We start from the raw sequence: 27,986 nt of genomic DNA, 5'->3' as shown, positions 1-27,986 counted from the left end.
CTTATGTTACTATTCGATTTATTACATATTAGATTATGAGCATTGGTGATATTTTTTACATTTAATGTAAAACAATTTATACATATAACTATCAGACTATGATTTGTAAAAATATATATAACATACAACTATGGATGGATTCGAATGTCAATATAAAAAAATATACAACACAAAAATAAACCATTAAATATAAACCAACAATTTTGACAACTTCAAATAGCATTATGATAATCTCACTGTTTAAATTGTCTATAATGATATGAACATTAATAGTTAACACATTAAAATATTAACATACACGTGTACAATGTTAAGTATGTGATTGTTAAAATATTTAAGAATTAATTAAATCTTCACAACACTTCAATATTAAAATTATTTTTTTAAATTTATATAATTTATAAAACACGCAAGGTAATGGCAAATTATTATTCATAATTAAAATCCATTAAAAAATATATACCAAGCGCATTATTAATAAAAATATAAAATAATGAATCCACATTTTGATCATTATTTACTTTTGATTTAATCATTTTTCTATTATATGTAATCTAATTATGCTGCGGCGGCAGATACAAATTTTCTAATTTTAACTAATTTTACAATCTGATGATTGTTTTTTTTTTTATCTAAAAGGCTCAATTTAATGCCATGATTTGGCGTCTAACAGACATATATACAAATCGATATAAGTCTTGTTTCATACTATAACACATTTTCAATTTTATACATACATATATACTATAAATCAAATTTACAGATGTCACGACTAAAAATTGAAAATACGCAGTTTTAAAGCGTACATTATAAGAAGAGTCTTAATATGAGCATTTATTTAATGTTTAATTGACATCGCCGATTCAGTATCATTGGGCAATATCAATAAAAAGTGTTTCATGTTTAAAATTCATATTATTTAAGTACGAAATTCATCAAATTTACCCATTTTTTTTATTAAGATATACATATATGGCCCCTAAGTATTTATGAAAATGATCGGATAAAACAAGCATTTATGAAGAGAACAAAGCAAAAATATATCAATCCTATCATTGCCTTAGAATTTAAATGATAGTTCTATAGAATAGATTTAGAAGATTATTTAAAAGGCAATAATATGCTAATTTAGATATCGACAAAATAGCAAGATGTTTCAGTAACAAGTGCTAAATATGTTAACTACATTTTTCTATTGAAGAGAAATAAATACATGATTTACTACAATAACATGTTAAACTATTAATTAATGTTACTGCAGTAAAAATTTAGTCAACAGAGATACAGATAAAAATAAAATATTGCAATGAGTTAACTATGTGATAATAATACATATTTATATAATATTATTTTATTCTTTTTACCACTAATCATACCATGAGCGTTAGTATTTTTACCTAAATTTAAAAAAATACAGGGCAATTCGCAAATTTTGATTATACCAATAGTTCATAAATAACATATATGTGATGAAATGTTATTACTATAAATAATAAAAACACAGATAGAGTAAAAATTTGACCTTTGAGATATTTGGTGAACCATTGATGTTACAGAAGAAGAACATACATTAAAATAAACTCAATACATTGATTGATATTACGAGCTTGAATTGAGCTTTCTTAAGGTATTTATGTTTTTCTATAGCATTAACAGTTCATGAAATACATTTGTTGTGGCCATATGTATATAGTTAAATCTCTTAGAACATCCAAAATGGAATTTAATTAATATATAACAACTCATACAACAAATATTTGTTGAATCTTATGTGTATATATAATATTGACGCATCTGAACCATCAATCGTACTTGAACAACATCACAATAAACTCAAAAACAATCAATCTTTACAAACAATTCACAGCAATCTTGTGCCCGATTAATGTCTTTTGTCAAAATTATAATAACATTATTTTTAACTAGTGCATATAAATTTTAATAAACTTGTTAACATGTTAAGCACCACATTGTAACACGTAACATAATATCATTTTGGACACCATCGGTTGAACGATTGATTTATACGACGCTTATTATTGGTAACTTTATTAAAATAAAGAATTAACATGGTTTGTTACAAATAATATAATATGATATATAAAATAATAATCATAGATCAGGTACGTGTTTACATAGAAATGCGCGATATATCAACCGTTCAATCGATAAAATATTGCACAAGTGTCGTACAAACATTTCGTCAGACTAAATTTAAACATACACACACACACGAGCGCCAATAATGGAAATTATAACACAACTCTTCACAAAAGTTTAATTTTGGAATTCCTGCGATTGAATCGCAGGAAAGTCGTCGGCTCATGGTCGGTTCGCCAGCTCGTCCATTCTGCATCTCACGGCCATTTCGGCTACTTCCAAACTCGTATAGTCGAGTTCTTTTACCAAGCACAAAACGGCTGAGAGTAGATTCGAATTCTATAATGATAAATTATCTTATAATAAATGAAGATTTTGGATAAAGCAAGAATTGATCGAAGTACATACTCTAGTCATTGGCCTTCTGGTGAATCCTTTATAGTCTCCCATGACCGCACTGGCTATATGTCCGTCTCGCTCTTTCGAAGAACCGACGATGCTATCTCTTTCCCAATGTTCTTGTCGAGAGTTATTATTTGTCGGATAATGCTGCTGGTTATTATCTACATTTGATAATGTTTGGCTGGCATATCTGAAACGGAAATAGTTTTAAAATCATTGCTTGAATGTAGCAAAAGCTTTTCTGAAATCTCAATTACATTTTTACAAACCCTAAAGTTTAATAAAAAAATTAAGGTAGCTTCGTTCACATAAAATATATACTTCAACGAAAAAATAACAGTAGGATATACCACATAATTGGCCAGTAAAAAATGTCAATTTAACAAAGATGCTTTACATACACCCAAGAACGACTTAAACAATGACTACAACAGACTTTCAAAAACCATAAACGAAACTTCTTAACCATAACACAAAATACTGCACAATAAGCATTATTTATATTTTTGTTGTCATCTAGAAGTAACCACAATGCTTTCGTTTATAAAGAGACACCCGGGAACATACCCATAGTTTATTAGAAGGGAGACATTATGAGTTGAGTTTGATAATACAGTCTAATTGGTTTAAAAATACATTTTTTCTAATCGTGCTTATATGAGAAGACATATAAAAGGCTTGCTCACTTAGCCAGCAACACAGGCAGAGATGAGAGACTAACGCATTGTGAGAGGTATCAACAACATCGCCACTGCAAGGACTACAGTATATCGGACTTAGCCACCGGCCACAACCTTTTGGATAAACCTGACTTTTCCACATTCGAGGGTGAATCAAATTATAACCTTAAAAAGGGTATAATGGGACATCACTTTATTATGTAGTCTACATGGCGTAGTAGCGATACTTGCCACAATCATATAAAAGTCGATGAAATGAATTTTTCGATTCAAAGATAATGTCATGCTTATCTTACTTAATCGAAAATATAAAGGATAAAGAGGCAGCTACCATATATCCAGTTGAGTTAATAAATTCTCGAATTAATCCATATGAATTACCGCAGCACAAACCAACCCTTCCGGTATTTTGTGCTAAAACTGTGTAATGAAACGAAGTTGGTTGTAAAAACATTGAACGCATACATATCGATGGCTTAAAGTGTAAAGATGCTAACTTACTTTTGGGTGAAAATGACAACAGTGTCATCTTGTATCTTTAATCTAAACACACATGCTCAATAAATTGCTATCTCCAAAATCTCCAATTAATGAAACTATTTTCTATACTACAAGATATTGTGTTTGCCTTTACGTTTAATTCCTTATTGAAATGTCAAGTAGACAAAAGTGAGTACTTTCGACACCTCCTTCTGTATGCATTCAATCAAGGGAATAAAGCCACCAAAGCTGCATGCGATATTTGCTCAGTGTATGGTGAAAATGCTATGAATGAAAAGACAGCTCGTTGATGGTTTCGCGTTTCAAAGACGGTAATTTCGACCTGAAAGACATGGAGCGTTCTGGTCCACCAGTGGAATTCAATGAGAACCGCTTAAACCACCTTATTCATGAAGATCCACTTCAAACCACCGTAGAATTGACCGAGCAGATGAATTGTAGTCACATGACCATATACCACCATATTCAATCCATGGAAAAAGTCCAGAAGCTCGGCGCTTGGGTCACACATGCTTTAAGAAAAAACAACGTTCAACAATTTCTGCTGGTTTGCTTGCGCATCATCTTGCTAAGCATGGCGACAAGCAAAGGTTCCTTTACCGAATCATTACTGGTGATGAAAAATGATGCTTTAATGTGAGTATGAGGCGAAGGAAAGAATGGGTGAGTCATGGTCAACAAGAACGCCCAGAGCGAAACAAAATTTGAAACCGCGCAAGACGAATTCTTTGAGCCAAGACCGGATGATTTTATCGCAGAGGCATCGAAAGCACTTGTAGAATGTTGGCGAGAAATTGTAAGTACTGAAGAATTATCGACTAATTTGTTTTAATTTTTTTGTTGTGACTTTGTAGTGGTACCTCGGTATACGTCCTTAATCCGTTCCAGATCCTTGGACTTATACCAAATAGGACGTATAACAAACGTATTTTTCGCGCGGTGTTGTAACTCATACAAGTTGCGCATGCACTGTGTCTTTTTGACACATACAAGTTCTAGCACGCACGCGGGTCGCACTCCAAACAAAGGTCTTATACCAAGCAAAATGTTTCTTGTCCAAACAGGACGTATACCAAGTTGGACTTATTGGAGGTACCACTGTATTTGGAAAAAATGGACACAACTTATGTTAACACCCAATATATTGTAATCATAACAGATTGAATTTTCCTAGATTTTCCTAATCTCTCTGACGATCATGCATTAATGATTAAAATTGAGTTAGGTTGTATATATATGGTATTAAAAATTCTCTGGTAATGAGATAATTCAACTCATATAAGTATAAAAAAAAATTGGCATGAAAATAAATACGGGACAGTGACAGAAATTGACTGCTTCTACCTTTATCAATTTAATGTCATAATATTACTAGCAGTACATCAAAAACATTTCTAAAACTTTCTTTACATAATATTAAAAATATGTTCATGTGTTGAAGGATACTATATAACTATGAACAAATCACAAGTAAAGCTAGATATGAAATCTAGTAATAATAAATCGTATCTATGTGGAAAAGTTGTACAAAACATATTTATAGACATATAGTGTTGCCAATCTTGTGTGTACTAATATTTACAATGACGAGTACTATAATATAAGTCTTAAAACAAAATTACCTATCATTTCTATCGTAGCCTTCTACATTTTGCGACTGAGTCATGTCCACAGAATGCCTATTATTATTCTGATGCTGATATCTACCCTGGCCGCCATGATCACCGTTCACGGGAGTGTATTCCTATAAAAACAAATACAAATTTATTTTAAAATAAAAGTACACTTGCCACATCATGAGTATTATAAAGATCAGCAAAGCGTCTAAACAAAATCAACAGGATAACATAACTGCAGAGTAAGAAAAAGGATTCGACGGTGTCATGAAATAATAATGTGATGGAACGTAATAAAAAAAATTAAAACGGTGCATTAGTGCATAAATGAATGTTGCGTTAACAAAGCAACCTTGATGCTGTTGGCGGATTGACTGTGATGTAGCATTCGTCTATAAGCTACCGATTCGTTATTCCCAGACGCGTCGCTTTGTAAGAGCACCACTTCCTCTTGTAGCTTCGTCTCGGTTTGCAAGTGTTGCTGGCTCGATAGATCGTCGCCCAGCGACGCCGAGCGCTTTATTGTGAAAATATTAGTAGTTTGTTAGTTAGTCAAGCGACCAATGTACACACTAAAATGCCGTTAATGTTCAAAACTTGTCTATCATAAAGACGCAAATTGAGTTGAGACACATTATTTAACCATAAATACAAACTTAACTGCAAAAACATCTTGCAGTGAGATACTTTCCCTTTCGTTTGCTCGTGTTTTAAGTGATGAGAGTGAGTGAGAGATAAGGGCGTGCGTTACATGCGTTCCGCACGCCCTTATCTCTCACTCACTCTCATCACTTTAACACGCGAGCGAGCGAAAGAGAAAGTATATCACTTTTGACACAGTCTAGCATCCATAAGAAATGCAATATAATATGATAAAATAAATACGTTCAAAACTAATATCTTATACAAATAGAACACTTCTTTAAAAAAAACTTGCGCTCATATAATAAACAAGTACTAACCGCTATATTAGTCGATCTAGATTGATTAACAAACAGAATGTGTTTTTACCTCGAAATACTGCGACCTGGACTGCGACTGTTCATATCTCGGTTCTTCATAATTTTCTGGCGTGTAACACTTCTGGCGTACAGGACTACCCTAAAAATATAATTTAATGCAATTAATGCAACTCTAATGTACATATTTTACATTCAATCTTTATCGAAATGTTTGGTGTACTTTTTTATGAATAATGAATATGTGTACTCACTTGTAAGTTGGATGATCCGTTAGTCATCGGCGGTGATCGAGGTAATGCTGAAGGTCTATTGTAGGCGTGATTCGTATTCGTCGGCGTATTTTCATCATTATTTCTCTCATATTCCTGAAAAAACACAGATAATAGAATTAAATGAATTGATAAAAAAATCTTTTCATTAAAAAAATGATAACACATATATAATGCAAGTGTACTCTAAAATTACCATAAAAATGCTTTGAAGTCACATCTTCTCAACAGTCAATAGTAAATCTTGAATTTTGTGTGGACAGTGTGCATTTATAAACATTGAAACAATAACATAATCAAATTGCAAAGAATTTAATCTTATTAACAATGCTAAAAAGTGGGTGTATCACAAGGCTCAATCATAGGTCCAGTACTGCGTACATTATTTCATACAGATTTACTTATATTGACTATAGCTGTTATATAGACACATGGAACTTATTTAATTCCAATATCTAGCAATAGCACATTTCCATCGAGCTATCTAAATGTATTACCTGATATCTGGGATTATTAGTATTTGGCGGAGATCTCCGTAATCCGGAAGATCTGTAATAACCGTACGACGTTGGAGCATTATGATTATCGTTAGAAGATTCCTGGAAGCAATACAGGAAGATAGGATTAGCTGCAATATAAATAATACATACATAGTGAACCATAGGCAATTTTATCATTCAAATATTGATACAATTTTTTATCTATTGTTAGTTGATAGTAAATATTATATTACAAATAAAATGATATTTATTATTTAAATAGTAAAACGACTCATAAGCATTGCGACTTACATTATCACCGTTCCTATATTCGGGTCTTTCCGCATTCTTATCCCCGTTACTCTCTTCGCTTCTGTTCCATTGAGTGTAGTCGTCCTAGACATTCACAAATCATTTGATATGTAAATTAAAACAATAATAACAAATCAGAGTAGTACCAATTCAGGTTCATAGTCCTCTTCGGGATCGTAGTCTTTAATCAGCGACCCTTTATTAATTGCTTCTACAACCTGAAAATGAATCACTAATAAATAACAAGTTTATACAAACACAGACACTTTTAAAAGCATACGATGCATACCTCATATTCGCTAACTGAAAAATTATCCAATTTTTCAAGGTTCGGTAATGCTTTCAAGACGGTCATACGATAGCTAAAAATATATAACTAAATAATCGATTATGTGTTAAATTAAAACATTTCAATTTATTGAAACGGTTCTATACTTATCGACTTCAGCACACGGATTTTCACCTAACCATAGGACTTTTAAGAACGGAAGCTTTCGCAGATATCTCAACTCGGATAAATCAGATATTTTGTTCTTTCTCACATAGAGCTCTTTCAGTCGTGAACAATGTTGAAATTCTACTAAAGATCTGATGTTGTTGATGCTGAAACATTGATTGAAAAAAAAAATATTAAATATATATTCAATTTTAACATGCAATAATAATAAATACACATAATTTATTGGAGATTATTTTAGATTATTATAGAAAAATCATAGTTATTCCCCCCATTCTTTAAGGGTATATAAGCCAGAATACTACTGTACTCAAGTACTCCAGTCAAAACTTGCCCACATAAGTACCACTTCGCTTCCGACTTGGAATTCAGCCAAACTGCACCAAGCCGAGTCACATGAGATGAACTATTGAAGCTAAAGAAAAGCAACAGCTTTCACTTTGATTGTCCAATCAGGTCCAATTAACGGATCGCCCGAATCCCAAGAGATCAAATCAATATTCGATACGACTTGAATACTACAAACAGGCACGTTTATATAACATTATTGCACAAACTAATTTATATAAATAGGGCAGATCTTTGGAGCACAGGGGATTGGTTCTTCTATCATGACAACGCACCGGTTCACACGGCGTTGTCTGTGAGGCAGTTTTTGAGCAAAAACGGATTGACACCGATTATTCACGAAAACGTTTTGGGACTATGGAAGAGTTAAAACAAAAATCACTGGAGGGGTTATAAGAAATTCCACTGTGAGTTCCGGAACTGTTTTGAACAATGGAAAAAACATTTAGGCAAGTGCATATTGGTCAATGGAGACTGGAGAGTACTTTGAAGGTAACCAAATTTGAAAAATAAAAAAGTATAAAGAATATCTCGTTATTTTTGGGTCCCCCTAGTATGGAAAGTTGAAATCGTATAATTTTACTATCACCTGTCAGATAAATTAAATTTTCACTGGTAAAAATATATATCTACCGGTGAAAATGTATTGCGATATGATTTTATTGAAATGACATATTTTAAAAAATATTATCGGAATAGATTCGAGACTGTTTTTTTTACATTTTTTTGAGGGATAATCCGAGAATTTGTGGTTCAGTATCAGGGACGTCATTTCAGCTTTTTTTTAATATTTTTATTTTATTAAGATTCATAGTATTTAATTAATAACATGCATTTTCTGGCCAAATTTAAGGGTGACAGATGCACCCACCTGCCCCTTCCCCTTTAAATTATGTTTAATGCATCCCCTGGATGTTGGCTTACGCGCGAAAGCCCAGGTAGGAGGTCATGCCTAGTCTCAGTACGCGCAGTGTACTGAAGCAAACGCCCGACTAGGTAAGGTCATAGTTACTAATGATCCGTGCGGTTTTTATTTTATGCAGATTATTATTATAATAAAATTTACATTGTTATTGCGCCTCACCCACACTCTCTTCGATTGAGAAGCACGTGTTTAAGCTATCATGAGAATAATACAATGGATTTACTAATATGGATATATTTATATAATAATTTCGATGGATATATGTATGTCATAATTCATTTTCTACTATATTTTTATACATTTAACTTAAAATAAAGTAAAAGTTATTTGTCAAAATTAATTGCGTCAAATCAAATTGTAAAATACAATTATTCAGGGTACATCTCTGCTCGATCCCTTGCTCTATGCCATTCAGCATCTTTGTAACGCGTTGAAACCACAAGAGAACAATAAAAGTGTTGCAACTAAAGTGTTTTTGCAGCAGTGCAGTATCGACCGGCGCGCGGATTCGAACCGCGTTGCCCACGTGGGGGCCTCGGACGTCTGCGGAACGGTTCGCCCACTAGTGTGACATCATGCGACGATGGTCTCACGCCTTCGACCAACCCACGTAGGAGCACCCCGATATGGCAAGGTGTACCGGTGGCCAAGTATGGCCATGTGTGTATACAGAAACGCCACGGTCATGGCGAGACGGCTATTTGCGCGCTAAGTCTGCTCTGATAACAATACGCTTGTCGTGTTTGACGTGATCAACGGGTTAAGCAAAATTTACTGCCGAGATCGCTTCATATCATCCTTCAATGAAAAGAGCGAAAGAGTATGTAATGATTTAGTCTTTCACGACTAAACTTTGCTCATTGTTGTAGGATCTTCAGTGTCACAATATCAATAATGTTCATTGGTTCATTGGCCGCAATGACAAACACAAAAAATTCACTGAAAAAAGTATTTTTACCGAACCATTGTTATTTACTATTGTAGAATAAGATTTTTTTTATTATATACTAAAGTAATTAAGATGCAAGATAAATCTTAATTGGAATTAAATTGGACACCCAGTCTAGATTTAGATAATATACTCAATTATAATTACTGCAATAATACATCTCTATATATGTATTATAGTTGGATTGCGTGAGTTTCTATAATTTAAGTATACATATATAAAAACGTAGAAATAAGTATTTAGCAACTGATTAATCAGTGATTACGAATCAAACCCAAAGTATGTATTATAATATATTTCAAATCATACAATTCCGCATGCAGTCAAATTAGCATTTTCACTTTTGATTACATTTTCTATATTATATTAGTAACAATTATTGCAATATATTTAGTAGAACTGACGTGCAGCACAATTAGCATAATATATGATATTTATACGAAATAGGTTAGCAATGGAGTATCTAGATCGCCGCAATCTTTCCTACGCCAATCGGATAAACTATTGCGCTATCGAAAAATGAAACTTATAATAATCGGCTTTCGTGAAAATAACATACGTATTTTTATAATGTGTGACATATTGTGATATGCAAGAAAAGGAAAATAGCCGCATACGCGTGAGAAAGTAAACGCTAGTACGAGCCAGAGCTTCTTATGCGGGGGGTCGCGACCCGTATTTGGGTCGGGGCGGAAAATTGAAAGAAAGCTGAATAAATTCAGCGAATTTGTATGAAGGCTGTTAAAAAAGTTTCCGAACTTGTATTTTATATTTTTGTGGTATACTGACGCCGCAATTATGCATTCTGATTTCTCGGTGAACTAAAGAAGTCATTTTTTTTGACAAATTATCGGACCAGCTCCCTGCAGCTATCGCCGAATACATATTTATGTCTTGACAAATTCGTTGAGAAGCTGAATGGCTCTAAGTCAGGATCGCGAATGAATTTCACAAATAAAATTCTGATGCATTAAATTAAAAGTTTGACAACTTTTTGAACAGCCTACGTATAATACAAGTAGAATGTGTAATGTCATAAAATCTAGAGAGGCAGCGCAAAAATATTATGTTAATAAGGTCGCCAAGAAAAATCGGATAATTTCAAGGCGCATACGTTGGGTAAGAAATAAAAGAAAAATTGGCTTATGTTATAGTCTCGTAAAGTATTAAATTAAGTCAGATTAATTTTGTACGTAGGCCTTCAATTCATCCGACAATACTCCTTAGAATTCATCAGACAATAATATATATTTTGAACTGTTATTTTATGAAACGTATGTCAAAATATTTGGGTATAAGATACTAAAATAAAACACCTGCAAAATTTCTATGTCACTATAATCAATTAACAAAATGTTATATAAGTCAATGGTGGACGGGTGGTGATGGGTGATAATGACACAGATTGGGCCGGTGCGATAATGTTAATCAATGTTTATAGGTAATAGTTGCATAGCTACTGAATATTATAAAGTCGGCGGACGAGGCACCGCCGGTCGTCGTACTTTGGCCGTGGTCGCCAGAGAAATATATAGCCACATCAATTTTACCAGAGTGCCACCTAGCTTGAGGCAGTCTGGTAACATTGACATGTTAAAAATTCGTAGAATAAGTATTTTTATTGAAAAAAATAAGAAAAAAACATATTAAAAAAATTAAAAAAACGAAAAAAAATTGTACCGATAAAAACAAAACACATTATTTAAACATTTGTCATACTCAAAAATTTTGTCGGATTGTATTTGATTTGCTTTTTAAAATTAATTTCATATTTTTTATATATTTTTGTAAAAATGTGACACCCCTAGTAACATGTATGAGATCCATTTCGTTTCATATAAAGTTGATTATTTTTACATCTGAGTTGATAATTATTATTAAGATTTAAAAAATGTATTTAATTTATGTAATTTCTACAGAGGATGAAGACAGACAATAAAGCAGCAATGAAACTTATCTTTTTTTATGAGAAAGAACTTGAGATTTATAACGGAATAATATCATCAATATATAATATAAATAGTCGATATAAAATCATTGAAGTTAAAACATCACTGAGATTTTCTTGTCTTGGTTTTTGAATCGTGAGAAATTATTGATTGTAAAAATTAGAAGAACCCACTGTATTAAAGTACTAAAATAAAATGCTTTTGACATATAAATAATCATTTCTAGACCTAGTATCTCTGCTTTCCGAATACTTTTTACATATGTATGTTTTTGGTATAACTAACCTTCAGTCTATCAGATTTTTATTGAATGTTTACTTAAGAAGTATAATAGTTCGATATGTATTTCGACATGTATGGTTCGTTATATGCAGTTGAATCTGTTGAAAGTTCTTTCAATATGTATCTCGTAAAAAAATAAACCACTTTTTAACTACTTAACTTTAAAATGTAAGTTTCTCATTGCTCCACTCAAGTTGAACTCCCCTGTTTTTTTTCAATGGCAAAAATAAAACCACTTTTGAGCAAAGTCGCAAGAACGCAGTCAAACCACAAAAAGTGTCGCCGATAATATAATCGATTATATTAGTAGGTCAGCAAATCGGATATCTGACGAATTCCAAACGCTCATCTAACGGTCCGAGAGAGTTCGATGCTCCACCGATCGTTTGCTTCTTATAATACTTCTTCTTGCGCATAATTTAGATGTTCATCCTGACGCAGCGTGAATTTTTCACGAAGGTTGGGTCAATTTTCCTAATTTTTTCGGCAAGGTTTTCCGAACGACCCTCCGTCAATTCCAGAAAATATACGGTAGGTGTTTCTCGATTACATAAATATCGCAGTGGAAGGAAAACGATTCAATTCGATCTTGAGAAAGTAAACTTGACTTATTATATCTATAAAACTCTATACATCAACAAATATAATACTACTACCAACATATCATAAGATAAATATTTATTTATTTTTATTTTCTACATCATATTTTCTCTTCCAACACTAGTTTAGGTGTAAAATTACATCATTTTAATCATAAGTAATTATATCTGTTTTATTCAAAATCTAAAGCTTTGCTCACAATTAAGACAACATCAACGGAAAGCGAGCGAGTATTCCCAACGGCAAGAATATTTACAACGAAAATGAAAAATAAACCATCTGATTAATCCATATATGCCTTGTTCTTTCTAAAAAAATATTTTGCCCATCTAACATTAAATATGTATTCTTATTTTTGTATTATAATTTTACAATTACTGTTTTGTATATATATGTATATATATATATAATTTAAATTGTGTTTTTTTAGTTGTTATAAATACTAAATAAATATAAAAAAAAGTTCAAGTTTAAAGTACAAATTTGTCGTACAGTGTCCTGAAATCTTAAGGAAATATTATATATTTAAACATAAAGTGGCAAACAACGGCCCGTGAGCCGCTTACGGCTCTTGTTTTATTTATTTTTATACGTATGTTGCTGAAGACCATATCATCATAAGATGTCAGACCAAACTCAAATTTAATTAATCAGCAATACATCCGTGAGATAAATATCGCGATGACTAATTGGAAAAATCTAGGAAAACTTAATCAGTGATAATCGATCGGAATTATAACAATATTAGAAACACTAATTCCGTTCTTCTATAATGACAAAAATTGAAAAACAAGGTTCATGTGAGATTCGAACTCTTTCGGTTATTAGTCAATAACTTATGCCACATTAAAATAAATTGGAAAATGCTGGTCCTGCACAACAAACTAATGATTTTAAGAGTTAATAATGTGCTAAGGCGTTTTGCTTCTTGCTTAAACGAAATTAAAATATTCTCTGGGATAAATAAACAGACGGTCAATAGCTGCAAAAAAATATTTCACGGTGGATATCACTTCACAACTTAATATAATTTAATTGAAATAGAAAATAAAATATTGCATTTTCAATGCTTGAAGAAAGTACATCATACGAAAAGAAATTAGTTCTTTTCATTGGACATTTAGAGAGAGAATCCTTAGATATTTTCTTAAATTAACAAAATAACTTGAATAGTTTTTAGAAATATAAAAATGTTAACGAATTATTATTTTCTCCATTTGTTTTTTAAACGAATACTTTCAAAATATGATTAGTGTACTAAACTAACAGAGAGTTAAAAAATTTAAATTTTAGAGTAAAAACTGATCTTATATAAATTATCAAAGACAACCATAAAATGATTTTTTTTATAAGTTGTACTCGAAAAATCTAATCATTGTGCTTTGTGCACCACCTCTGGATTAATGGATAGTACAGGTTTTATTAATGATACAGGAGTTATTAATCACTTTATATCGACTCGATTCTATGACGGTTAGCCGGAAATAAAAAAAAAAAATTACTAAAAGTTATAAGTCAAAATCAACTGTCCAAATCTAGTTTGCAACTATTGAAAATAAATAATAAATAAAGAGCCATTTATGTTTTATTCCCGTTTATCAAGCACGAGTAAACCATATATTTCGCTGATCTTCTAATCTATGTTCCTTACTAAACAAATCAATTCTTAAAAGCTCTCAAATTTTATAATAGATTTTTAGAAAATGATAATGATGAACATAGTATTTTTTCAATATTATAAAAAAATTAAATTATATGACAATTGATGCATACATTGTAGTCACAACTCCATAGCCATTATGTTTTCAATGCGTCAATGGACTCGAGCGATTTTTCCAACCGTGACCACTACTCTCAAAACATTGAACTTGGCGTGACCTCCACCACTACGACACGTGAACGTATATTTCAACTACTTAATTCTTAGTATTTTATAATGTTTAATAACTATTTCTTCGTACTGAAAATGATGACTCAAACGCGTGGATTTAATATTGATTAAATATGTAGTGAAGGTATTTGGACCTCTATATGGATCCAGAAAAGGCGTAAAAGCGAATTTCGCTTCAAATTCTTCAACAACAACTGTAAATCATCGCTCACAAAGAGCTCTGCAAAACGGTCTCGCAATAGCCAAGACGATGCACATGGCTAATCTTCGGCTCCGTGATCTGTGACGACTCGATGAGCTACTACGACGGTGAGAAGAAAAACTTCTAGCTCCAGGGCATAAAAAAAATACACGCATGAGTCGAGAATATCATCACAAACCTTTCATTAATCTAGCGATAGGGATTGATCACTGACATTCACAAGAATATGTATTGTTCTAAATAAGCCCAAATGTATTTATTTTATTTTAATAAAAAAAGAGAATTAAACAAAGAAGAATATATGTCATCTGCACTTTATAATGGAATCCAAATATAATACACAATTTACGACGCCATGGAGTCACATTAGCGTATCGTCCAGCATAATCACAAGAACACAGCCGACAATAATTCAACTCGACACTACAGCGAAGACGCTCAATTTGACTTTCACGACCTATCATTACGCTCCATCGCCTGATAGCAGCATCTAAATTTCCATATGTATGTGGTATTTTATATATGCCTAATAAAATATACTGTTACCAGCTTTTTATGGATGCAAAGTTACACCTCTTCGGCCTCAAAACCCAAGATATATATTGAAACTATGTCTGTGTTAATAAGCATATTTAATATAATTGCATACATAAAAATAAAATTGTAAGACCACAATGGTTTTACCAACTGTGAGTACCAGGTTGAGAACATATCAAAACTGTTGCTTAAAAATTTAGACAGCTGTATTTATCGATCTATCTAACAATCCTCTTTTTCAAACGGTACTTAGAAATATAGTTATTCACGTATCTCCGAGATGTGTAAAACCTCAAGCTACTAAAATGCTTTTCCAATATATACGACAAGATCGTATCTCAACACTGCTTGTAGAATTTTGTTTAAAATAGCAATGGGTATTTTTCGTATATCTGTTTTTCTTTATTTTGCTCTATCATAAATTAGTCGGTTTCATTATTTGACAAGATATGCATATTCAAGGAAACTGTGCAATATGCTTATGTAATTTGTAATCCGTTTAAAGTAAAACACCTAAATGTGTTACAAAATCAGTGCGATGAATCACGTTACTACATAATTTCATAACCAAAACGAATGAGTAAATCACGAAACGGATTTTTTTTATTCTAAACGATAAATATAATATGCTTTCTGGCTATCATGAATGAAGAGTGTAAATATTAACTAATTTGAGGAATTCTCAATGTGTCATTGTAGCCAGAATTACGCATATTAACAACGATCTGTGAGAAAAGATTTAAAAAGATCCAGCATAATCGTTGCTACTGATCTCAATACAATTTCTGGATCAACAATATGTTCCTAAATATCAATCTCCATACATCCAAAGGTCCAAAATAACTTCGATCTATTAGATCACAATCAAGAATTTGAATAGAAGTAAAGCATAGTTGAGAATGTCGGTAATGTCTGGCACTGGCATGTCACCCAGGTCTTTCACCGATCATGACCGAACCACTGTGTAGGAGGCATAAGTAAAGTCTCTGTCTCGTTTTTGATTAATCAAAACGTTTGAATTAGAGCTGCTTTATTGCATTTTGCGCCAACTTGAGCATGTCCTTTGATTATTCCGTACATGGACTGAGAATAAACTTCCGCACCACGTTTGTGACCTGGCATCCGTATTGCATAGGCATGAGTCACTCGCTAGCTCTAGAGATACTTTACAATATCCAATATTTTCTTCATGATGTCCTTGTGGCGAGCTGTGTTGAACAGTAACAAGGTCATCTAGGATCACAAATAATCCTAATACGCACAACTACTACCAATACGTTCTACAGAGAGCCAGTTTTACGAGATTCTAAAAGCAAACAAAGAGTCAGCTGGTATGGTGCGGTGACTAAGAAAGCCAGCATCATCCTTGAATTTTTAAATGTTTGCTCCACACAACATATGCGGATAATACAGCAAAACATAAACACGCATTTAGCATATTTCGCACATAGCACGATCTTATCGGATCGAGGCAAAATGCGATCTCGACGAAAACGTTCCCGGGCAATTACGCAGCCTCCGTTGTTTTATCACTTTATGGTTGCTTGTATATGCATTTCATAAAAATAAATGAGGTAGAACTCACCTGAACGCCAAAACTTCCACGTTAGCCATACGCTTCAGGATGCTAACGTCTGTAAGTTCGGAGCCCCTGAAAGAAAAAAATATACTTTTATATTTTATAACAAACTATATAAAATAAAATTGATTGTGAAATACATGATTGCGACAATGATGAGCAATACAGTAAAGTAGCGATCGAGATCGATGGTAGAAAAGTGTCAAGTTCGCGTTCCATAACAATAGCGAATACTATCTGTTCTAAATGTCTCATGGCTTTGAATTATTATTATCTAATTAGTGATGAGCGTTGAAATAAAAATATAATGATCAATTGTGTATAAATTGGTTTCAGAAAGAAAATGGAGATTTAATATTTCACGCACAATAGACACCCTATAGTGTAAAACACTAGAAACGAAATCGACGTTCGACGTAACCACTCGTTCTTTCGTTCATTCATCATGTTTAATTCATGGTGTTTGTGCAGCAAGTAGTAGGTACTTGCCGGTCCAGTACTTACCGTTCGGTCGTTCGTTTCGCGCGAAAATGGAAAGTGATTGTACGCAACTCGTGTTGGTTTTTAGCAATGACTAAAGAAATAGGTTTTAAAGCATTTTGTAATTTAATTATAATTTTAAAATTAGTAGTACCACCGGCATTATATATGGTAGATGACGCATTTGTATTTTTTTAAAGATGTTACTCTTTAAAACTGGAGTATGTAAAGAAAAGTATGCATCGGTTTTAATTTTTTTTATAATTAAATATTATTTAATCAAAATACGAAAATTAAATATTTTAATTTATATAATATAAATTATATCTGTCAGTAAATAATAGTGAAACGGGTAACCGATTAAGTAATGGAAAAATACCCGAGAACCGGATGGTATTTGGATGCCCTACATACTCATAATTCGTCACATATTATAACATGTTGGAGCAACGCTAGGTAGTCATTTTTTTACAACGCTATTTTCGTGAAAAATTTAGCAGTTTCTGAACAGATTTTACTGCCTCGTTTTATACTGAAAATTGTTATAAATGAACCGTATGAGATAGCAATTTCTTCAGCAATATCTCTGATAGTTTTTATCGACTTACTTGCTAACTTAGAAATTATCAAATTACGCTCTGCCCATTTCAACGGTTCATTGAACTGCGATACATTTTCGCTGGGACATCAAAGGGTTAGTCAATGGAGACGGGCGTGAATTTTTCGCTACCGTTACGTTTAACCGCGATTTTTGAACATAAAGACGATTACAAGCTCTCGGATTAAATGGCTAGTATTAACACAGAGATGATGAAGACAATGGTGCAATTTTACCGAATCACGTTCGTTCCGTTCACTCCGATTCGTTTCATACGTACTACTACTACCATCACTAAATAATGACTTGAATACAATATAATAGGAAAAAAGTAGCGGTACGTGTTACGTGAAGAACATGATTTATACAGCACATTGTGCATATGCATACATACACGTGTACTAGATGGTATTAAAGCGCCACTACAGTAAAGTAGACCCGCCCTGGGTGAGTAATTAATTCTGACAAACCACGTATAAATTTAGATACACATCATTACATGATCGATAGCAAGCGTGAGTGTATTTATTTAGGGTATGGTGGAGAATGAATTCGCGATCGTGCGATACCGAATTCATTGATTATTTATAGCCGATTTGTGAAGAGAACTTGAATAAAATTCAAAACCTTTCGTGCCCAGCCTACTTTCGGCGCTAAATTATGCACCAAATTCAATATCATGTATATTATCAATCTCTGTTTGAATGTGGGTCGAAAGACTGGGGTGAGGCGACGACTCCAGCGAGAGTTTAAAATGTATATCATTAATCAAAATATTTTTATATATATAAAAAAAAACAAATATGCAAAAGCTCTTTACGATTAAATTATCGATTTATTCAAAAGAAAGCATAAATTTATGTGTTGGCCTAATTTGGTTGTGGCCTAGCACCACTACGGTGAGCTGAAATCAGGACAGCTTGAAACGTGCCAACCGAGACGTCGAAAAGTTACAACCTAAACGTTTTTGTAAACTGCAGAGAAACAGTTTTCCACTTTGAAATACAAACACTGAACTAAGATAAACTATGAATATATAAAATTAGCATCGTGGGTATGTATAATAAATTATCACACAAAAAACACTTCTAAAAAGGCGGTACTTCAGCAACAGAGTACAAACCCTACTCAACATTTCATTAGTGTATGCCAAAATTAATCCAGGCAGAGATGAAATAGTACTTATGTTTTGTGCAGGATCTATGCAAAATTTGATAACGATTGATAAAAACAATAATTAAATTGTGAGACGGCAGAATGTAATCTCGGCACTGAGAGTGCAAATCAGTTAGTCACTGAAAATATGCACGAGAAATCTTAACGCTAACGACCCAAGATGACGTTAGATAGCGTCTTGTCACTATCTCGCGTCACTACTCTCGAGGTCGGAAGTTCGGCTGTGATTCGTCACACACGAACAATACTTTCCCCGCTGGCGACAATTTTTCCACTTTCGTCGCGATTCAACAGGAAGCAGATGCTGCCAACGTAATAGAGAGCATTTTTTAAGAAGCAAATGAAAGTCGTTAAAGACGACAGGAAGCGACGGTCATTAAGCAAAACTATTGTATCGTTCAAAGCTGTTCTTTTTAATATCTTAAAGCAGTCTAGATTTACAAGATTCAAAAAAATCTCAGTAATCAACTGCTAAGGTATTCGTTCTTCTCAATCTCGCGTGTATATGCATAAGTATTGTTATCATCATTTTTGCTATGATTCTCCATTTCAATTCGTTTCGATCTGTTGCACTTATTCAAGAACACAGGAAAACATAATTTGTTGTTTTACGTGTACTATAATAACGTCACAACTCAAAAACATACTTTTCTGCATCGGCAAAAAATATTTTCATGGTTGTCTAAATATTATATTATGTTGCTTTATCAAGTAGCAAGAATGTTTGAAGACACTATTCAAGTATTTTTCGGGACAGAATATAAGCGGCCAGAATCTATATTAATTGGTCGAAATTTATATTAAATGATTAGAATTTAAATTGGACTTGTCAGAATTAATATTGAATGGTAAGAATTATTTTGAATCATTTTTTTCAGTTGGCAATATTTTATCGCACAGTGTTGTTATTGCTGTAACGCTCAAGATTGGTCGATCTGTCATTGGCATATCGGCAGTTCATTATCATGATCGTCATCAAGGTGTTTTAGGGCCAACTTGATCGGTTGGGCTCGCACCATTGTAAGAAGTCAACACAACAAGCCAGGTGTGCTCTCCGACGCCGCTCTGTCGTTATTCCCGCTTCGTTCGACGCTCTGAATACCTTCGCGTCCTACATACAATTAATTATTAATTTAATGATAAATATTTCATCTGATTGATATTCTTTCATAACTGTACCAAAATGATTAATTATGTCATAAACGAAATGTAATCAAACAAAAGTTTTGGACTCCTCTTCTTCTGATTGGAAAATCTTTTCAATCATATTTGGACAATCCCCTTTTCCTGGTTCGGTAAAATACAGTTTTAAAACCAGCCAAGCTTTGATTATTCTTTCAACAACATGAGATAGAAACAGAAATCGTGTTTGAATATGTCGTAGCAATTGTACCCATTCAATTTCACCGCTTTCGAATATTTCCATTAATTCTGCACGTCGTTTAGCAGAATGCGAGAAATAACTGTAAATTATTAAGATCAATGCCTCTATGTCAATTTCGAATCTATCACAAACAAATTTGCTCATATTATGCATAATACAAATCGAACAGTTTGCTTTTAATATGTTTTTATTCTTCTAAACAGAGTGATCGCAACCAAAGTTAACAAAACAACAAAAATGCGTGGATTAAATTATTGGAACACAAGTTGGGATATAGAGCTACAACCTAAGATAAGGAAAATTTACTGCTCATTGATAATTGTGCGGCACATCCCCATTTGGACAATTTAATAAATATAAAGCTGGAATTTCATCGCCCGAACACTAAATCGAACGCTCGTTTGAGCTGTCGACGCGACGGCACGATTTTATTGCTTTTGACGTTGATTTTTGACTTCTGAGAAGGGATAATCGTTTTTTACGTTCTCCTATTTGTCAAAATTCGGTTTAGATGTGCTTTATTCGACTCTCAGTAAATCGTAATATTGTTATAAAAAGTTTTAATAAGAACGCAAGATAATCGAGCGTTTCTATTGCGACGGCACGATTGTATTGCTTTCGACGTGGATTTTTGACTTCTGAGAAGGAATACTTGTTTTTTCGCCCACTTATTGATCAAGCCCAGCAACGATAAGCACCAGAGCCCGATTTTTCTCTCAAATGTTAAGAATGAAGGACACAATTGCAACTCTCTAAGGCACTCTCAAAATCTCCGAGTATTGACGGATTGTCGACACCACCCCTCAGCAACTTCAAAAGGTGCTTCATTGAATACGCGCTATGTCGAGAATGCAATGAATTGTACCTCGATGCTCCTATCAAAAGGCAATTTCGAATAGAGAAATTTATTCTGAATCCTCTTCGTTATGAACTTTGTATCTTTGTTTTCGTTATTTTATTAGTGAGCGTTTGCAGCTTTTATCTTCTATCTTATATGAATACCATACTTAATTTGTTTTTATTCCTTATTCTGTATTCATTGATGCTTCGTCAAAAATATTTTCTGAATAAATGTAAATATGTAAATGTAAAGTGACACTATTCGCGATTTTAATTAACGACACTTTTGATCACTAGATTCGAGCATCGTTTGACACTCTTGATCAATATCTTCATGGCTATTGTTAATTTTTGTTAGATCTACATTTTTTAATGATAAAGATCAACACACTCTGTGGATCGTATCTTTAAAAATCTTGTGATGTGCAAGTTGAGCTATTTTAAAACATATAAATTTATCTTGTATGCTGTTCATGGAGTCATGTGCAGCATGTGTTGCCGGCGCAGCATTTCAAGTGCGCTATTGTTATCCTCGGCGGATGACTGTGTTCCAAGCATTTCACCTCTGACTTTTGCACACTTGTAGTATTTTAATCGAAACTAGTATTAGGCAACTCCGGGTCATCTTCATTGGCGTGCTCGGTTCTTCAAACACTTGTGATTATCAATGAATTTCGTAACTAACCTCGGGCGATTCGCTTCGAGCACGCCAAGAATTTGTAGCTCTTTGAAACCACAGGAAAGATACACGTGTCGAGTATAGAACGTGTTATGCTACTGCCTTTGTAACTCGATAAGGCGTTTATCCACCATTTGCTTCAATATCAATACTCTTGTTCTGCTTAACCTTAACCCTACAACTATGCGTGTAACACGGTTAAGAAACAATATGTTCGTTCGATACCACTAAGTTAGAAAACGAGAGTTTTACGATCAAATAAGCACATGCTTTGAAAGTTTATTAGTTATGCTTGAGAATGCACTCGAAATTTCCGAAGAAAATACATCAAGGTATTTTTTTTTAAAGAACATTTCAATAATAATACGATTGCGTAACATGTTCATGATCTTAAATCAAACGTGTCATCCTACACGCCCTCCTACGTCAAATCACAATGACCATCGATTACGATATAAAAGAACATAATCACTGGTGCTTGCTGCCATAATGATTTTCAGCAAACGCGGTCATGTGAAAATGATCCTTGAGAAACAGCTGACCTTGATATAACATCATATTTTTCATTACTTACAAAGCTAAATTGCGTTAATTAATACAATATATCGTGATGAAATTTAACCTATATATGTATGTAAATTAATCATAATTTAAAAAATCCGGGACATTACCATGAAAAAGGCCAGGCAACTACTATAATGAGGCTGATGATGATTCATTAATTTTTATGCGTTTTTAATACATATAATAGAGCAAGCTTTTATTTTTTCTAGCATCATACGCATAAACTAAAAATGTGTTTATTATTACATCCTCAACAGTCAGCCACGCAAACAAATCGTTAGCCAAAATAGCAGTTCCCACGAATCAAATTTCAATACATGTGAATATTTATTAGGCCATTTTTGACATAGGTCACTTTCACAACTTAACACACCAATAATGGAATAGACAAAATACAAACACAAGAAAGTCTGGTATTCATTATATCGGTACACTGACTATTGATCCCCCAAATTTATATTCATAAATACTCACATCCCAGAAAGTTTAAATAGTTTGGAAGCAAATTTATATAAATATTGCACTTATACGAAATTACATACAGTTTTAGATAATGCACAAAATGGTATACATTTTCTTAATGTCCAAAGGGATTGTTTTTTCCTCTGGACATTAAGAGGCTTTACCGTGGCGGTCCGTTCAGTGTCAGTCTATTGTGTTATCCTTCTTGCGTGTTACCATCAGTAGCTCCGGTCCGGGACACCGGTCGCAGCCGTCCATCGGGACGACTCCGGCCGAGACGTGGAAGCGGACCATCGGCTTGTCCGATGGAAAGCGGTTGTGCTCAGTGCTAGGGTTGCTAAAGAGCCGATAGGTAAGGGCTTATACACAACCTGAGGATGCGGGTGGGAGCACCCGGGAACCCGTCGTTACCCTTTGTTTATATTACACAATTGTCAAGATACATTCTGGTAATTATCGTTTGGTTTTGATATTTATTGCGCGAGTATATAATAATAGTTTCATATTTACAAACCGTTAAAAAAAAGAAATTTGGAACTAATTACACATATTTTCATTCAAAAGCTACACGTGTAAATAATTAATTTGTATCTGTACGTATATTAAATAGTTATTTTACATTTTATATATAAAAAACACAGATATATTGTAATAAATAAAAATTAAATTAAATCAAAGTACAATTTAACAAACAACTAAATATACATATATCTAAATATAATAATATTCATAAGTAAATTAATTTAAAATAAAATACAAAAATAAAAAAAGTATATATAGACAAATAAAATCCAATATATCTCAAATTGCTGATATTAAAATATTACTATATAACCATCTCATTTATCATTATTCTAATTATGTATTAATTAAATCTTACATATTGAAATTATAAAATATATTCAATATTAATATCTTGTGTTCCAAATAACGATGAACTTTCTAAAGAAACTAAATATAATATATAAGTAACATCCTTTTTTATACTCTGTGCAATTTTTAATCTTATTCGCTAATAATATTTTCTGGGAATATTTTTTTCTTGAATGAGCATTCAAGACTATATTTTACTATTCAAAAATATCCATAAATACAAGTTTGAAATGTAATAGCCTAATCCTTATAATGAATGGATAATTTACAAATAATATAAAAAAATATTATCGTTAAAATATTTAATGAAGGAATTATCTTTATTGTACTATAAAGTTTGCCCAAACGATAAAAAACTATTTTTTTTTCTTATATGTATTTTTTTATAAATATTTGCTCCCACCCTATTTAAATATAATATTAAATATTTATATCCTTCACGGATGCTAGTATTTACGAATATAAATACTTGAATAAACTTTGGGGGATCAATAGTCACCGAACCATTATATATTAACAAACATAATTTATAAAATTAACGATTCAGGAGATCTGCGTTAAAATCAGCGTTACTTTAGTTTTTTATGTTTCTATTGCATTATCAATACATTATATACAACCATAAAAAAATCCAATCATTATGTTAGTTATATATTATGAATACCTTTAAACAAAAACTTCCCACATATCATATCTACTAATAGAGTGCAAAAAAAAGAACCGAAGACCACTATACCTAATTCCTAAGAAGTCACATTAATATGTATTATAGACACCAAGAGTAATTGTAAAAAGACTTCATACATATAGCATACGCCAATACACAGTAGTGAAAACATACATAAAGTCACTATTATTTATTTACAGGTATAATGAACACGCACAATATAACATGCGATATATTTTTTTAATAAACACTTTATTTAAAAAAAATCTGATTGTAATGTCAATAATATTTAGATAAACATGTTATGATATAACATCAAATCGTGATAATTTTACAATTTCAATTTCAAAAAAATAGAGAATCTTTTGAATACAATGTATCACTTGATCCTGAAGTATATCTACTACCAAGAGAAACGAACATCAAAACCACTTGTTAAAAGCGTAATAAATCAAATTGTTATCAGTATTTGCAACTTGTAAAGCAAGTTTATTCGTTACGCCGACGCACGTGACGATCGGAGTTTCGGTCAGATTACCTAAACAAAGCGACAGTCGGCGTCTCTAAAATTCTATATTGTATTGGCAACGTCAAGTGAAATGTGCGACCCAGGATTATTATTCTAAAAAAACTATTTTTATAAGATATAGTTAATAATATTCAGTTTCCACAGGGCATTAGCCCAAAAGTCTATAGTAGTGTCTGCCAAACTATTTTACCTCACGACACACTAGGCGAGGAGAATTTATTTTGTGGCACACCAAATAAAAATCCCAACAAAATTAAATATACTTCATCAGCATGAATAAAAATAAATAAATTGTGACACACAGTTTAGCAGACATTGGTCTATAGATAATTAGTGGCAAAGATGTTTTTTATATAAATTGCGAGTGTGACACTCGAAAGATTATACTATTTGTGTGCAAAACAAATTTTTTCGATATTTTTTTTGTTTAAAGTTTTTTTTATTTTTTCTATATATTTTATTTTTTCTGCCTTTAATATGCAGTCATTATATCATTTGTAAGTATTCATTTTTTTATAAAATATTGCAAGAAAATGGTAATTCCACAACTCATATAGTCGTGAATTCTAAATGCATATTCGCGTGTTGTTTTTTCGGGTTTTCAGTAATATTTCCATTAAGGCTTTCATCGTATCGAAAAATCAATATCATAACGTATATATAATATAAATGTACTGTGCCAACCAATGGCGAATGAAAACAACAAAAATTGTTTGTAAAAATGGAACAATAGAAGAAAAAATAAAATATAACTTGGATATACCACCACAATAGACAAGTGGTATTAGTCGGAGACTAATACATACCATATAGACCTGGATTCAAATCCTAGTGTTATTCAATTTCTATTCTGTTTATGAAGTCGGAATTAATGAATATTATATGATTATAATTCCGATTGATTGTAACAGATAAGGTTTTCCTATATTTTCCTAATATCACGGATAATTAAACGTGATCAGTAATTAAAATAAAATCTAATATAAGTTTAATGAACTACTTATTAATATATCGATAGAAAGTACGCACATTTAAATATATCCATACTTCACATTAAACCAGTGCCTTCCAAGCCTTCCAATTTGTCCCAAAACGAAAGACAAGATACAATATGAACATTTATAACGGTACACTAATAAAATTATTTTTGTTGAACAACTAATTTATATTTAATTTCGACAGCAATTACTTTCAACCATTAGCTTTGCAGCGAAACATTTTGCATAATATTAGTAGAAGTTAATTTTAACATTAATCCTAATTTTATAAGCAGATCTTTTTATTAAAATCTTAATAAATTGCATTTATTCTTTCTACAACCTCCTAATTAAGTGAACAAATTTGACAAACATTAAAAAATAAACAGTGTTTTGATTAAATCTCTAATTCAAGTTGACATATTGAATATAATTTTAAATTTAAAAACTAAACCGTTTCATTGTATTGTTTAATACCCCTGATAATAAACGAACGTGCGAGAGAAAATGAGCTTTCACGTACAATTGTAAACATATAAGTAAATGGTAAAAGACGAGCATTCGTCATGAAGACAAACTTCTCCTTTGGTACATGACGTGTATACGTGAACAATTCCTATGCATTTTGTAAGGCTTGGTTCGCTCTGAATTAAACTGATATTATAAATAATGACTAATAAAATTCGATAATGTGGTATAATTTATATTCTACACGATTGTTCTATATTGTACATATAAATAAATCACAACTACAGATTAAAATTACTTATATGTAAAATGTATACATTGTTTGTTGATCACACAGCGTATACGATGAAAAGTGAATGTATGAAAAAAGCAATGAAATTCACAATTGTGATAATTAGTAAGTGAGTCGTGAACATAAATTAACTTCATTATCAACGTAATTTATTATGTACAAATACGCTTTAATAAAAAGTAAATAATAATAAATTACAAACCGTTCACTACTCAAGACTAATTTTATAACTATATTTGTGATAACACGAATTGGAGCAAAACGAGTGTTTTATGTTCGTATGCGCGAAATATTTAATTATATAATTAAATTTTGGGATTATATCATATTGTTAAAAAAATAATCGAAATATTTATTAAGCGCGTGGGAAGGTTTGTGAGTCACACGTTAAATAATAGTAATATTCTCATATAAAAAACAATACCAAATTTAAGTTAGTAAAAACGTATTTAATGGTGAATATAGTACATACTCATGTAAAATCAGATTTTGATTGAGGAACAATGTAAAAATCTGACTTTAATTATTTATTTATTTTACATTTTTGACACTTGCACCTGCGCCATATTGTTTTGGCCGTAATGATTAAGAAAAGTGTGTATATTTTTAAATGTTCTAATTCTAAAACAATCGAATTACTGACTAATAAATAAAATAAAAATATATATTAAACAAAGTAAGCAAACGTATGACAGATAAAACAACATACCAACAGTTCAACTTCTTTATGGACGAAAGGTCCGACTGTTTGGCCCTGGCCACGACCATTTCTTCTGTCAATTTAGTCATCTTGAGTTGGAACTCGCACTTGTTAGAATTTTGTCGGATTACTAACAAAACAAAACAAAACCAATTCACATGACAACGAAGAGGGCACCGGGGAGCCGCATGGGACGTCCGTTCACTACGCACGCAAACGTCAAACACTGCGCGCGGCTGTATGGCCAGCTGCTTTCG

General features: G+C 32.2%; 1 protein-coding gene across 2 annotated transcripts; it reads right to left on the bottom strand.

The window, feature by feature from the left end:
• Position 1: 1 nt before the first annotated feature.
• LOC148228221 (uncharacterized) lies at positions 2-27,957 on the bottom strand. 2 transcript variants are annotated; one of them, XM_088199866.1, is made up of 13 exons: positions 27,739-27,957; positions 17,047-17,112; positions 7,757-7,924; positions 7,611-7,683; positions 7,468-7,539; positions 7,322-7,405; positions 7,028-7,129; positions 6,513-6,626; positions 6,311-6,400; positions 5,652-5,816; positions 5,306-5,427; positions 2,509-2,692; positions 620-2,439 (listed from the first exon to the last, which is right to left on the bottom strand). In XM_088199866.1, the coding sequence occupies exons 1-13, from the start codon at positions 27,816-27,818 to the stop codon at positions 2,323-2,325; spliced, it is 1,437 nt and encodes a 478-aa protein (XP_088055992.1). In that variant the 5' UTR covers positions 27,819-27,957; the 3' UTR covers positions 620-2,322. The 2 variants fall into 2 exon arrangements, with proteins under 2 accessions (XP_088055991.1, XP_088055992.1); XM_088199865.1 differs by lacking the exon at positions 5,652-5,816 and having other exon boundaries at positions 2-2,439.
• Between the last annotated feature and the right edge of the window lie 29 nt (positions 27,958-27,986).

This window comes from Plectrocnemia conspersa, unplaced genomic scaffold (genome assembly GCF_051122295.1).
Source record: "Plectrocnemia conspersa isolate PC_06_02 unplaced genomic scaffold, ASM5112229v1 ptg000012l, whole genome shotgun sequence".
In the NCBI taxonomy this organism is placed as follows: domain Eukaryota; kingdom Metazoa; phylum Arthropoda; class Insecta; order Trichoptera; family Polycentropodidae; genus Plectrocnemia; species Plectrocnemia conspersa.
The sequence above is the reverse complement of the archived record's forward strand: the minus strand, read 5'-3'. Positions and strand labels throughout refer to the sequence as shown.